General features: G+C 38.0%; 3 protein-coding genes across 4 annotated transcripts in view; all 3 read right to left on the bottom strand.

Moving 5' to 3' along the window:
* Window positions 1–1,816, bottom strand: part of LOC107713137 (serine/arginine-rich splicing factor 1B-like) — a 4,296-nt gene extending 2,480 nt beyond the window's left edge. The window contains exons 1-2 of the mRNA XM_016518571.1: window positions 1,409–1,816; window positions 113–185 (exon numbers count right to left, since the gene is read on the bottom strand). Coding sequence (XP_016374057.1) covers window positions 113–185; window positions 1,409–1,599 — 264 coding nt within the window. The 5' untranslated portion in view covers window positions 1,600–1,816. The remainder of the gene's footprint in view (window positions 1–112; window positions 186–1,408) is intronic.
* Window positions 1,817–2,685: 869 nt separating this feature from the next.
* pigs (phosphatidylinositol glycan anchor biosynthesis, class S) lies at window positions 2,686–7,896 on the bottom strand. Of its 2 annotated transcripts, none has more exons than XM_016518656.1 (12): window positions 7,839–7,896; window positions 7,419–7,558; window positions 7,220–7,331; window positions 7,015–7,104; window positions 5,513–5,604; window positions 5,191–5,428; window positions 4,966–5,108; window positions 4,209–4,323; window positions 3,969–4,114; window positions 3,632–3,732; window positions 3,333–3,543; window positions 2,686–3,217 (listed from the first exon to the last, which is right to left on the bottom strand). In XM_016518656.1, the coding sequence occupies exons 1-12, from the start codon at window positions 7,855–7,857 to the stop codon at window positions 2,939–2,941; spliced, it is 1,686 nt and encodes a 561-aa protein (XP_016374142.1). In that variant the 5' UTR covers window positions 7,858–7,896; the 3' UTR covers window positions 2,686–2,938. The 2 variants fall into 2 exon arrangements, with proteins under 2 accessions (XP_016374142.1, XP_016374141.1); XM_016518655.1 differs by having other exon boundaries at window positions 7,419–7,561; window positions 7,839–7,888.
* Window positions 7,897–8,691: 795 nt separating this feature from the next.
* LOC107713203 (fructose-bisphosphate aldolase C) overlaps window positions 8,692–12,097 on the bottom strand; it is a 14,749-nt gene continuing 11,343 nt past the window's right edge. The window contains exons 6-8 of the mRNA XM_016518654.1: window positions 9,391–9,474; window positions 9,099–9,273; window positions 8,692–8,922 (exon numbers count right to left, since the gene is read on the bottom strand). Coding sequence (XP_016374140.1) covers window positions 8,714–8,922; window positions 9,099–9,273; window positions 9,391–9,474 — 468 coding nt within the window. The 3' untranslated portion in view covers window positions 8,692–8,713. The remainder of the gene's footprint in view (window positions 8,923–9,098; window positions 9,274–9,390; window positions 9,475–12,097) is intronic.

The raw sequence follows: 12,097 nt of genomic DNA, 5'->3' as shown, positions 1-12,097 counted from the left end.
CATGTTTGTGTGTGCTGTCTGCGTCACTCATAGCATGTGCCTATATCGTGCACTATATCGAACATTTTAATATCGTTATCGAAGAAGGTGTACCATCGATAAATATAGATACCGTTTTATCCACTCGAAGACGATAGCCATCATAGTCATAGCCATCTCGTCCATACACAGCATCCTCTGCATCTCTGCAAACAGAGAAAATAATGAGTGGTGAACGATAAAATAATCCTCACGGTTTGCGCATGCGCAGAATGTTATACTCTCAATCTAAACATGGTACAATTGTTACTTAACGTTACTTAAACTTCCCACCTTCCGTGTTATGACCTAGCTGATGGATTTCAGCGCCTCATATTAGCATTTAATTTAAAGGGGTCATATGATGCTTTTTTAAAGATCATTATTTTGTGTATTTGGTGTAACAGAATATGTTGACATGCTTTAATGTTCAAAAAAAACATTATTTTTCAAATACTGTACATTATTGTAGGTCCTCTATGCCCCGCCTCTCTCAAACACTTCGTTTTCTACAAAGTCCCTCCTTCCAACAAGCGCAGTCTGCTCTGATTGGCCAACTGACCCAGTGCATTGTGATTGGCCAAACACCGCAAGCACTCATCGGAAATGTAACGCCCCTTACCATAATCGCCAGCTTCATCTTTCAAAATAAATGTAAACAGTAAATAATGTCATTAGTTTTACCATCAGTTCAAGCACAAAAGGGGAACAGAGTCGCGTGACAGACACAGTGATGAAGCTGGTATGTGTTTGCAGTACACAAGCCACGGTTAAGACAGCTGACTCTACTGTGATGTGACCCTGTCTCTCCCTCTCTCTCTCTCACACACACACACACACACACACACACACGATGCGCAAAACTCCGCATTTGAACAGTCAATAGCAAATACTTAAACTAGTAACAAAACAGTAGCTGATTCAGAAGCGCCAGATTGTCATAGCAAAGTCAGAATTACCTCCTCTCCTAGGTTCACGAAACGGTCGTCCATAAAATGCATTGCTGTTCTGTTGTAAGTAATCTTAAAGATTCCTAAATGCATCTACTTTCGGAAGGCCAAATAAAGTGCTTCTGCTTTCGCCTAGAAACACACAGCGTCTCCCTGACATGCTGCTTCAACACTAACTGCAAATGTCTCTTTGGTTTTGAGACTTTAGTCTTTGCAACTTCAGGGATCTTATCTATGCACAATCAGCTTGTAACACTCCAAAGAGAAAGGAAAACTTGAAATCGCATCATATGACCCCTTTAAAAGACTAGTATTTGCATATAAAACACGTATTTATATCATGTAATAAGTTAAGAGAGATAACATCGACTTCTTGTGTATTCGTTAGCAACACATAAGCATGTAGCTTCAGGCTAGGCTTGGTTTGTTTGCGTGTTTACCTCGGGTCCTCGAACTCCACGAATGCAAACGGCGGACCTCCTCTTCTGTTTTTAAGGTCGATATCCCGAATGGCTCCGTATTTATAAAACACATCCTCTACGTCCTTGGTGCGAATATCGGGGGGTAAATTACCTACGTAAATCCGACAGTCGTTGTTCCCTGCAGGCCCTCGAATTACACTGCCAGACATTTTCAACCAGAAGTTACGCAAACGACGTTGAGAATTTGTGACGAATCGTCAGGTGACAAAAAAAAAAAATCCGTTAGCACTGCTGTATCTATATACGTTTACCAACCAATGCTACTGGTTATATTCAAAACCTTTATTTCTCAAAGAAAAAAAAACCGATCCCTCTCAATATGGCGCTGTCCCTTTTTCCCTCAACACACATTCGCGACTGCGCGGAGGGGCGGGGCTACGCGGAAGGATACGTGCTTGGCAGTACTGCGGCAGCTGAGCTTTCATGAGTTAAATTGAAACTGTTTTTTTATTTTGCTGATAATGTTGTTTTAAACCCGTATGACTTTTTCTTCGTATGTTAGGCAGAATGTGAGGGACTTGCAGCCTCAGTTACACTTTCATTCTGAAATGGTCTATCTTTAAAATTATTGAAGTGTCATTGAGACTGTCATAATGCCTTAACATCTTTTTTTTTTCTGTCACACTAATTTAAAACAGCGATAAAATGATGACATCGTGTAACATGTCCCTTTTAAAAATGGCATTAGTCACTTGGTGCAATTTTAATGCATCAATCCAGTATGCAGTACCTACTACCTATCTAGATATATAGTATAGTGAGCTACTATTATTTTGCATGATATAAATTCCGTGTGAATGGTGGAAATACAGCACTTTAACTTAGTCCCTGGCACATTTGGTTTTAAGTTCAATTGTAAAACAAACAATTAAGGCAGTTTTTTAATATATATATATATAAACATCAGGTTTTCACATTAGAAATTCATACAACTGAAAATAGTTCTCACATGGCATCATTCCTGGATCTCTATACAAACCCATTTTAAAGTCAACACTCATCAACCCAAACATTCAGATAAATTATTGTAATATGTCAATAAACATAAGAATGTTTTATATACATTTTTTTAATCTTGCGTTTTACTTTTGTTGCAACTATGATTCCCTTGAAAAACAAACCACAATATGCCTACTAATTCCTCACAAATCTAAATGAAACTGAGATCATGACCCAGTGTTACACTGTTAAAACAAGACATGCAGTGGACAAAGAGAGAAACCAAATTTCACACTGCACTTTTATTCACACTGCAGAATCAATCATTTCACTCATTCATTGTTCAGTACAGCTGCCTTCGTAAATTTAAGCATATAATCCGGATTTCATATCAGTTCTTTTTCATCCAATGACAGTTAGACTATTGGTCTAATAAATAAAATGTAAATGTACACCACACACATCATCTCTTAATGAATCAGTCTGTTTTTTGAACATGCTACACAAATGCAGCCATTAGTGTGCATACATCAAACAAGCTGTGGTTTCTTAGTCACTTTTGGCTTGTTTATCTGCTCGCCTTTTCTTAGCTTCACTCACAATTTTCAGTAGCGAGAGCACAATAGGTACACACATAGGTAGGAAAAGAGGAATATAGATGGCGAATTTCTGATCGTCTGGAAAATAAAGAAGATGCAAAAGAGAGGGGTCGAAAAAGGCCCTCTCTGAAGCCAAAATGGCCTCCCTGCTGTACTGAAGCGCAAAGGCCAGGTTCCCAGCCTCCAACTCGGCGACAGCAGACTGGAGCGACGTCACTGCACTGGAAACCTGTGCGAGAAATAATAGCAAAAGTGTGCATTTTACAATACCTACTGTTCAGAACAAAATGTTACAGTGGAACTATTTCATTATGTGATGAACTATGAACATCGGGACCTCCCACCTGCTGTGCGATGTTGTCATTGATGACGATGTTTCCAATCTGGTCAAGGAGCTGAGCCAGCGAGGTGATGGTGGTGCTGGCGGTGGCGATGTTCTCCACACTGCGGCTCCACAGGAGTCGGTCCAGCTCCCAATCAGCCAGTCCAGCGCTGCCTGGGCTCTGCAGCACAAAGCCTGTGGGAGGATGAGTATGCTGCACTCCCAGCATGAGCCTAGAAACAAAATGATAAAGAAAGTGAAATAAAACACTTTCACCTGGGCAAACCAGGTATTTTTACTTACATTTGTGAAAGTACTAACCGTAACTGTGCCAAAAACACACCCATCACTTTAGCCATATTAATGTTGATATCTACAGGACGTTCAGCTTCAGGTCCGTACATTTCATTCACATTGTACACCTGGGGACACAGATGACAGATAAAAGACATATTCCCGTTTGCAACATCCAGCACATTCACGTCATTTCATATAATTCACAATATTTAAAGGTGACATATCATGAAAATCTGACGAGCACAGAACACTCGAGTCCCAGCCTCAGAGGAGACAAGAGAACAGTGGATTTATTCATTCGTTTACTGTATATTACGCTGCTGCCACACAGATTATGGAAGTGAATATATCTGGACAGTACCATAATGCCGCCCCAACGAGGGCTGTGGAAGGCGTTAGAGGGCACCTCCCGTTTGCTGTGGTCTCTGATGAAAAGAGGAGAGTGGTGGGAATCTGGCACATATAGCAGGAAGTTCAAGACAGGGTTTGAGGAAGCTGCATTGGAACCTGTGTGAAAGAGAATACCAGAATGTGTAAATCTACATGAGCATAAAAACCATTGATTAAAAGCAGATCACATCAGTTATAGTTCAAATCTCACCTAGTCTGGCCTCAACAGGGTTGATAACATGTGACAGGCTGTCTGCACTGAGTGTATATGCTGACACGCTGTTGTCAAATCGAGGATTCACACCCAGAACGGCATAATACAGAATCTGAAAAGAACGAACACACAAGTGACAAATAGAAGAGGAGAACTTTGGGTGGGCAGTATTTACTATATCAAAAATGAGAATTACAAATTATTATTTGCAAGATATAAATATGCATAATGATAGTAATATTTGTTCAATGTTTGCTCAATGGAACTCAGTGGAAAGCTGTTGATATATTAAATAACCACACAGTAATACCAATTTATCAAATTAAATTTAAATCAATTCCAATTAAATTAAAGTAATTAAATTAAAGGAAACCAAAAAAAATCTGGCATTAGTGAGCAACTTCATATTTAATGTGAAACGTGTAAAGAATATAAATATAAAAAGAAAATAAATATATATATATATATAAAAAAAAATCAATATAACTAATATTATAAACTACTAAAATTCTGACTCTAAATGCTGACTGAATGAGTCTTAATGTTGTAAAATATCCTCATGCACCACTCCATGTTTCTTCATTTCTCTTGTGTAAAAACACAAAGCAGCTCTACTAGCTGTAAACAGTACAGCAAATTCTCTACGGGTTAACACATTTGTAATCGTTGCAAGGTACAGAATATTCCGTCATCCCTGTGAAGAGTCACATTTGTTAGAGACCACACAAACTACAATGTAATTGTTCTTAGGCACCTGAGAGTCCACTGAAAAGTTGGCTATAGGGGCAAGTTTGTTCAATAAAGGCTGAATGCAGCTTTGAACGGCGCCTTCGATATCCCAGTGAAGACTGTGTGACCTTGGGTCTGGGTTGAGCAGACTGAATGTGATCTCGTAGCCTAAGAGAGGCCGAAATTAGATTAAGATAATTAAACGAGTATGCTATTGAGAATACAAGCCAAAATGAGGGATAATACTCACCAGGACTGGATTTGATGGCCCGCATGCTGTCTGCCATACTCTCCTTAGTCACTTTGGCCATGCGGACACGGTCGCTCAGAGCAGCTACTATATCCTGGTGACTAAAGGACATGGTGCTTACCACCTGCTCCACCTCCACGTCCAGATTTGATAGGACTTCCTTCAGACTCCAAGAACTTTTAAAGGGAGGAGAACGTAGCAGCGCAGTGCGCCGTTGCCCCACGTACACTTTCACATCCTGAAAGTAAACAGCCAGAATGAGCATAATGAGCTTCAGAAGTGATTTCAGTATGTAAAAATACAGAAATGCTCTGAATCTTACCTCTGGCAGAAGGGCGGCGGTCTCGGGGATCACATATACAACCACAGACCCACAAGAACTCTCAGAGAGCATGTGTAAGGATAGATCTGCCTCTGTGGAGGGAGAAGTCAACAGCTCAGGGATAGAAACTCCATAGTACCAATAGAAAAATGAATTCACATTTAAAAATGAGTGATGTGACAAAAAGAAAACCGAAGAAACCCAAAACAGCTAATTTTAAATTAGCTTTTGTTTCGAATAACTAAACAAATACAATTACTATTTACTATAATAATACTTTTTTATTTTATTTTATCTATATTTCAGGGACAATACACATTAATAATGCACATAATCAATGTAAAATGTGCCAAATTTAGCCACAATGGCCAATTTCCACCTGTAGTGCCTGGGCAGGTAATTGGAAAAAGTAAAAAGATCTCGGTGCTTACACTAAAATCCATATACATGTTCACAATTTCACAACAACAACCATTTAAAAAATTTTTTTTAAAAAGAAACCACAATAACGAATTCGTTCTAACTATTTAGTTCTGTTGGGAGTCTATTTAAGTTTTAAGGGTTCCTCTGAAAGCAAATGATAATGGATAAGAAGAAGAATATTTAATGTATAAGTGATTGCAATTGTTCTTCCGTCAGTGGGAATTACTACAATTAAAATATTCTATAATCTGTCAGTATAGTCAATATATCCTCATTAAAATGAGACATAATTGAACTGGTATTAATAAATAATTAAATAGCTGATTAAAGGGGTCATAAGATGCGATTTCAATTTTTCCTTTCTCTTTGGAGTGTTACAAGCTCTTGGTGCATAAAGAAGATCTGTAAAGTTGCAAAGACTAAAGTCTCAAATCCAAAGAGATATTCTTTATAAAAGTTAAGAGTCAACCACGCGCTGTTCTGACTCACAGACTGTAAGTACGTTTTCATATTTAAAGGATTTGCCACTGACGATTCAAACGCGAGTTTTGAGCAGTGTAGAGTAGCACTTGTTGTTTGTCATTTCTCCGATCACAAATGCAAACATGGTTTTATATTTACGTGGCGCGATGCAACGCAACATATAAAAAGACAGTATAAGTCATTATAATCCGTAATTATGTCCCCACTGGATGCAACAAATGCCTCGTTTATAATGGGTTTTAATGTTTTTGTCTCGTCGCTCCGGCCGGGACACGGCATCACAATATGGCAAGGGGCGTAACATTTCCGTCACACTCTTGAGGAATTCGGCCAATCACAACGCACTGGATAGCTGGCCAATCACAGCACACCTCGCTTTTCAGACCGATGAGCTTTGTAAAAATCGACGTGTTTCAGAAAGGCGGGGCATAGAGGAGAAACAATAATGTACAGCATGTGGAAAATAATGTTTTTTTTTAACCTTAAACCACATAAACACATTTCATTACACCAAATACACAAAATAATGTTCTTTTTAGCAACATCATATGAACGCTTTAAATCATCATTTACTAGTAACAATAAATCCACTCAACCTGCAGCAGTGGGCTGATTCAAGGCGTCTTCCTCCATTATAGTGGCAGTGCGATATCTGGTTTCATATTTGTACCGCAAACCTGTTTTAGCTGAAGAGGAAAAGAGAGCAATGTATTCTGTTCTGGATCAAAATTTCTGTTCTTTGTTTTTTTAAATTTGTTTTATGATGAAGCTTCCAAATAGTTTCAGAAATTGATTACTTACCATCAACTTGGTGCTCCTTTTCATTGACATGGCTAAGTGGAAACTTTTTCTGCTGTTCTGGGGTCAGTGTTCCTCGCGAGAAGACCACCTCGATATCAACACTTAGCTGAAGCTGTCAAAAACACGATAATATGTCATTGCTGAACTAACAGATTCAGAAACATGATTCTGTCTTGAGGAAGGACGAAGTGCGTGTTACCTGGAGGGAGTCGAGTTCGCTGATCTCAGAGAAAGGGAGCCAGGCGCGGTAGGTCTCGGTGGTCTTCCACCAGAGTGGGATGCCCACCACAATGACCACTGCAGCGATGGCAAGGGCAGCATATCGCCCTCGCTGCTTTTCTGCTATGACCAAAATGAAACAGTAAGAAATAAGACTAAATAGGAGCTACATATTCATTGAAATTGTGGAAAACATAAAATATCCATTATTCATTCCCAAAACATAGTGAGTGACCCAACCCTGACTTAAAACATGCTTAACATAACTAAGCTGCTGACATTTGGCTTTAGTGTTATGCACTTTTAAATGAACAACAATTGTGGCAAAAAAAATACGTGAACACTGAAATTATTTCGAAGGCAAAATGAGGCAATCGTTTTGAATTAAAGCAGGACTCACCAAGCTGCAGGGCTGCCATTGCTGTGTGAAATGACTACCGCATAACCCGCTATTAGAGGATTCTATCCAATCAGACGACAGAGGGCACGGAAGCCTCCAATCAGAGTTAAAGGGGGCGGGTTTAGTGTCATTCTCACTTCCTTAAAAAGCCGATTCATTCCCCTTGTCCAAATACCCACACTTGCGGTCTTAGTACATCACTAATATTATGTGCTAAATAATTATTCAAATTAAATAAAAATTAACTGTATATATATATATATATATATCAGTATTTACTGAGAAAAGCCCTTAAAAAATTATAATTTAAAGATATTACACACAAAGTTCCTATTTGACCTATGAATTTACATGACATTTAGCGGTTCATGATTTCTGAAAAGATGCAGATATACATTTTATAGATATTAGCATTATCATCTGTATACAAAATACAAATTTTAATTAAATAAAGATTATTTAATAGGAATTAGCATATTTACATATTGATGAGCATATTTATAAAGCATTATTTCAATTATATTGACTACAGAAATTTCCACAAAATAAAAAAAAAAATGCATTGGATTTAGGTAAAAATTAAATTTGCTTTAGGGATAGCCACATTTGCCAGTGTTCGCCGAATTTTCGTGGGCAAAATTAATTAATTTCAAGGGGAATCCAAGTGTTCAGGAATTTTGTGCAATACACAAATTTCGCAACTGATTCAAGTTGGTCACACAGATTAACCGTGTTGGCCAACAGAAAGTTGCTCGGTTTGGAAGTGACTTCTGTGTGAGCTATGCTTAATACTGTGCTACTCTACTGACAATAGGCCTTTTGCTAATGTGAAATTTTGCTAAATGTGACTGCACCTTAATGGGAAAAGGATTTGATCAACTGACCTTAGCACGCTTGATGAACTCCTCTGTGGCAGCCTTCTCATTTTCCTTGACTCCGCGCCAGGCGTTGAGGGCTGAGGCCTGCAGGGCACGTCCATAGGAGAAGGTGAGGGCCCAGGGTTTTGTCAGAGGGCAGTTGTTGATGGCGTTCAAGTTGATAGATGCCTCCTCCTCACTCTGACCTCCAGAGAGGAATGTCACACCTGCCAGAGGAATTTCAAAATACATACAACTCACCACATAGTGTTCACTGCTCACACTTTTTAAAACATGCCATTTCCTTTTGTTATCTACGTCATGGCGGTCTTAAATCATGACGCTCCACACTCTTAAAGCTTCAAAGCACAGCTGAGGTTTCTCCATTAGACTCGTGACTCACCGGTTACCGCTGGGGGAACGGTACGGCGCAAGGCTGTCACTGTAGCCATGGCAATTTCCTCATTGGAGAATTTGGTGGGGCAGGAGTGTCCAGCTGTCACCATGTTGGGTTTCAGAAGAGTTCCCTCCAGATAGACGTGATGGTCAGACAGGGCCTTGTAGCAGGCAGCAAGGACCTGGAGATACATGGGAAATAAAGAAAAGGTTAGTACATTTAATCATATAGTATGTTTCAACATTAAATCAAGTCTTGTTTGAATGCTATAAATTGATGTCACTTTTTATGTACCTACCTTCTCTGTAACATACTGGCAGCGTTTCAAGTCGTGGTCACCATCAGGTAGAATCTCTGGCTCAACAATGGGCACAATCCCATTCTGAAAATCCAAATGGACAATATTACATAAAAAAAAAATCACACTCCATTGGTTAAATCTTATCTCTGATATCTATGCATTTGTATTATTTATATACTATTATAGTATTTTTTCATATTTTGAATTTAATATTTAAATTTTTCAGTTTTTCATTTTAGTTCAAGTCATATTATGTGCTTTTACCACAGTTTTTGAAAAACGTTTCTATTTAGCTTTATTTTTCTTTAAAGGGGTCATATGATGCGATTTCAATTTTTCCTTTCTCTTTGGAGTGTTACAAGCTCTTGGTGCATAAAGAAGATCTGTAAAGTTGCAAAGACCAATCAGACGACAGAGGGCACGGAAGCCTCCAATCAGAGTTAAAGGGGGCGGGTTTAGTGTCATTCTCACTTCCTTAAAAAGCCGATTCATTCCCCTTGTCCAAATACCCACACTTGCGGTCTTCATGTTCACTTGAACACTTGGGCCAAATACAGGAAATACGTCATATAAGTAGTCAAGTGGTCAAGTGCAAAGACCGCAAGTGTGGGTATTTGGACAAAGCTATTATATCTGGTTTGCAGCACTTTGCAGTTAAAAATAATGCTACTTTTAAAGGGTTAGTTGTTCTCCCAAAAAATGAAGTCTTTATTTACTCATTCTCATTTCGTGTTAAACCTATATGCGTTTATTTCTTCTGCAGATCACAAAATAAGATATTTTGAATAATGTTAAAAAACTGTTTTGGTTACCATCAAAAAAATAAATAAATAAATAAATCTTTTGTGTTCTACAGAAGAAAAAAGAAAAAGTCATGCAGGTTTATAACGACAAGAGGGTAAATTGTGACAGAATTTTCAGTTTTGGGTGAATTATCCCTTTAAATTAACAAAGGGTTTGGTTTTCAATAAAAGTAAATATTTTTACTACAATTAAGTAAATAAATAAACAATTTCGTGTTACGTAATATTTGATCAAACCCATCTGTAATAGGTCTCACAACACACAAAAATAGCATTTGTGCCTCTAATGCTTTAAAACAATTATGGAAATCCAGGGTGTACCATATTTGTAAATATGCCTCCATTAATTTCAGAAACTGAACAGATATTTTACCCATTTATTATGCAAAATGTTTTCTATTTAAATGATATAACTTAGAATTACCCATTTACTTAGATCTATGTAAACATGCTTAATTCAGCAAATTGTTGAGGGTCTGTTGACGAAAGCTCAAATGGAATGAACTGTAAGTTATGGCTACAAATGTGTGCAATAGGTATATGAAATACACCTGCATAATAATGACAAACAGCATCTGGCATTTTACAGTATTTTATTTTAGTTTTTAACCATCTGACACACGAAGTGCTAAGAGAACAACATCAAATCACAAGATCACATTTTGTCAAGAGCGGTGAGTGCTCCCCTCCCCAAAAGCTCATTTGGTCCGCTCCGCCGTTTACAACCAATATTAGTTATTATTCATGTAGCACTGCATCACAAATACGGGGAGGAGAGGGAGAGCATGATACACTCAAGCACACAACACAACGGAACACAATTTCAAAATAATGGTCCTTTTCAAACTAATATTGTTAGTATTTTATATTACATTTCTTGGAGAGTAATCACACAGCCCAGACAATGCATTAATATTATATGTGAACACAACACAAAATAATATTCCTCGGAGTCTTGTGGAGTTAATCATAGCTAGCAATAATATATTACTCTGTTTCATTCCCTATTATAATAAACTGCCCCTGCTGGCATACACCGATCTGAACTCAGTATTCACATCATCATGAGGTCATACTTCACTGCAAGGAATGTGACAAGTCAACTTGAGTGGCTGGTGCCTGAATTGGAATGACTTATGTTGGAATGATAAAAACAGAACGGCTGATATACATATACATCCATTTAAAACGGGCCACAAAAAAATACTGTTTTCTTGTTTGTAGCATGAACCCACGCTTTGAATATTTCAAAAAATAAAACAATCTCCTGCATACCTTTCTATTTCTCCTCTCCATTCTTAAAGTTTAATACATTTTAAATAGATACATTATGAGACACTGCAATGACAACCCTAAAGTACAGAAGACAGCGCAGGCCTGTGGTTGGTTGGTGACAGGAAGGGTAGCAGCTGTGCACTATACTATTGGCTGGCGGAAGCTGGAACGATGGGATACAGGATGTTCAGTAGGCATGATTGGCCACGTACAGGGACTGTCCCGCTGATCCACCGGTTCCAGAGGAGACGTACTTGCCTTGAGCAGCCAATCCATTAACCTGAGGAAAGTCCACAAAGGTCAGTTTATGTTGCCTGAATCGGCAGTTTTAGACAGACCTTACATCAAAGCATTGTAGCCCAACAATTCTAAACAGATTCACTTCCTAGCTCTATTGTTATTCAATTTTATATTCTTTTTAAGTGTTATATTGTTTTTATTATATTATTTATTATTTAAATGTTATAATATTCTATATAAAATTATATATTATATTTACATAATTCTATTTACCTTCTATATTAAAGTATACATTAGATTCTCAGTACTTTAACATACTCGATGCATGTATTTACTAGAAAAATTGTCCTCAAATTTGTAATATGATCTAGTGATGCACCAAAAAG

Source organism: Sinocyclocheilus rhinocerous, unplaced genomic scaffold (genome assembly GCF_001515625.1).
Source record: "Sinocyclocheilus rhinocerous isolate Xijiao unplaced genomic scaffold, SAMN03320098_v1.1 scaffold387, whole genome shotgun sequence".
NCBI classification, from domain to species: domain Eukaryota; kingdom Metazoa; phylum Chordata; class Actinopteri; order Cypriniformes; family Cyprinidae; genus Sinocyclocheilus; species Sinocyclocheilus rhinocerous.
Note: the sequence above shows the minus strand (reverse complement) of the source record. Positions and strands in the feature narration are given on the sequence as shown.

Coding starts and splice junctions, on each gene's coding strand:
- pigs (XM_016518655.1), bottom strand. Junction 4,324..4,965: donor ACTTTTCAGTGGACTCTCAG/GTGCCTAAGAAC, acceptor CGTTCTTTTCAG/ATTCTGTATTATGCCGTTCT. Junction 3,733..3,968: donor CTCGTTGGGGCGGCATTATG/GTACTGTCCAGA, acceptor CTGTGTCCCCAG/GTGTACAATGTGAATGAAAT.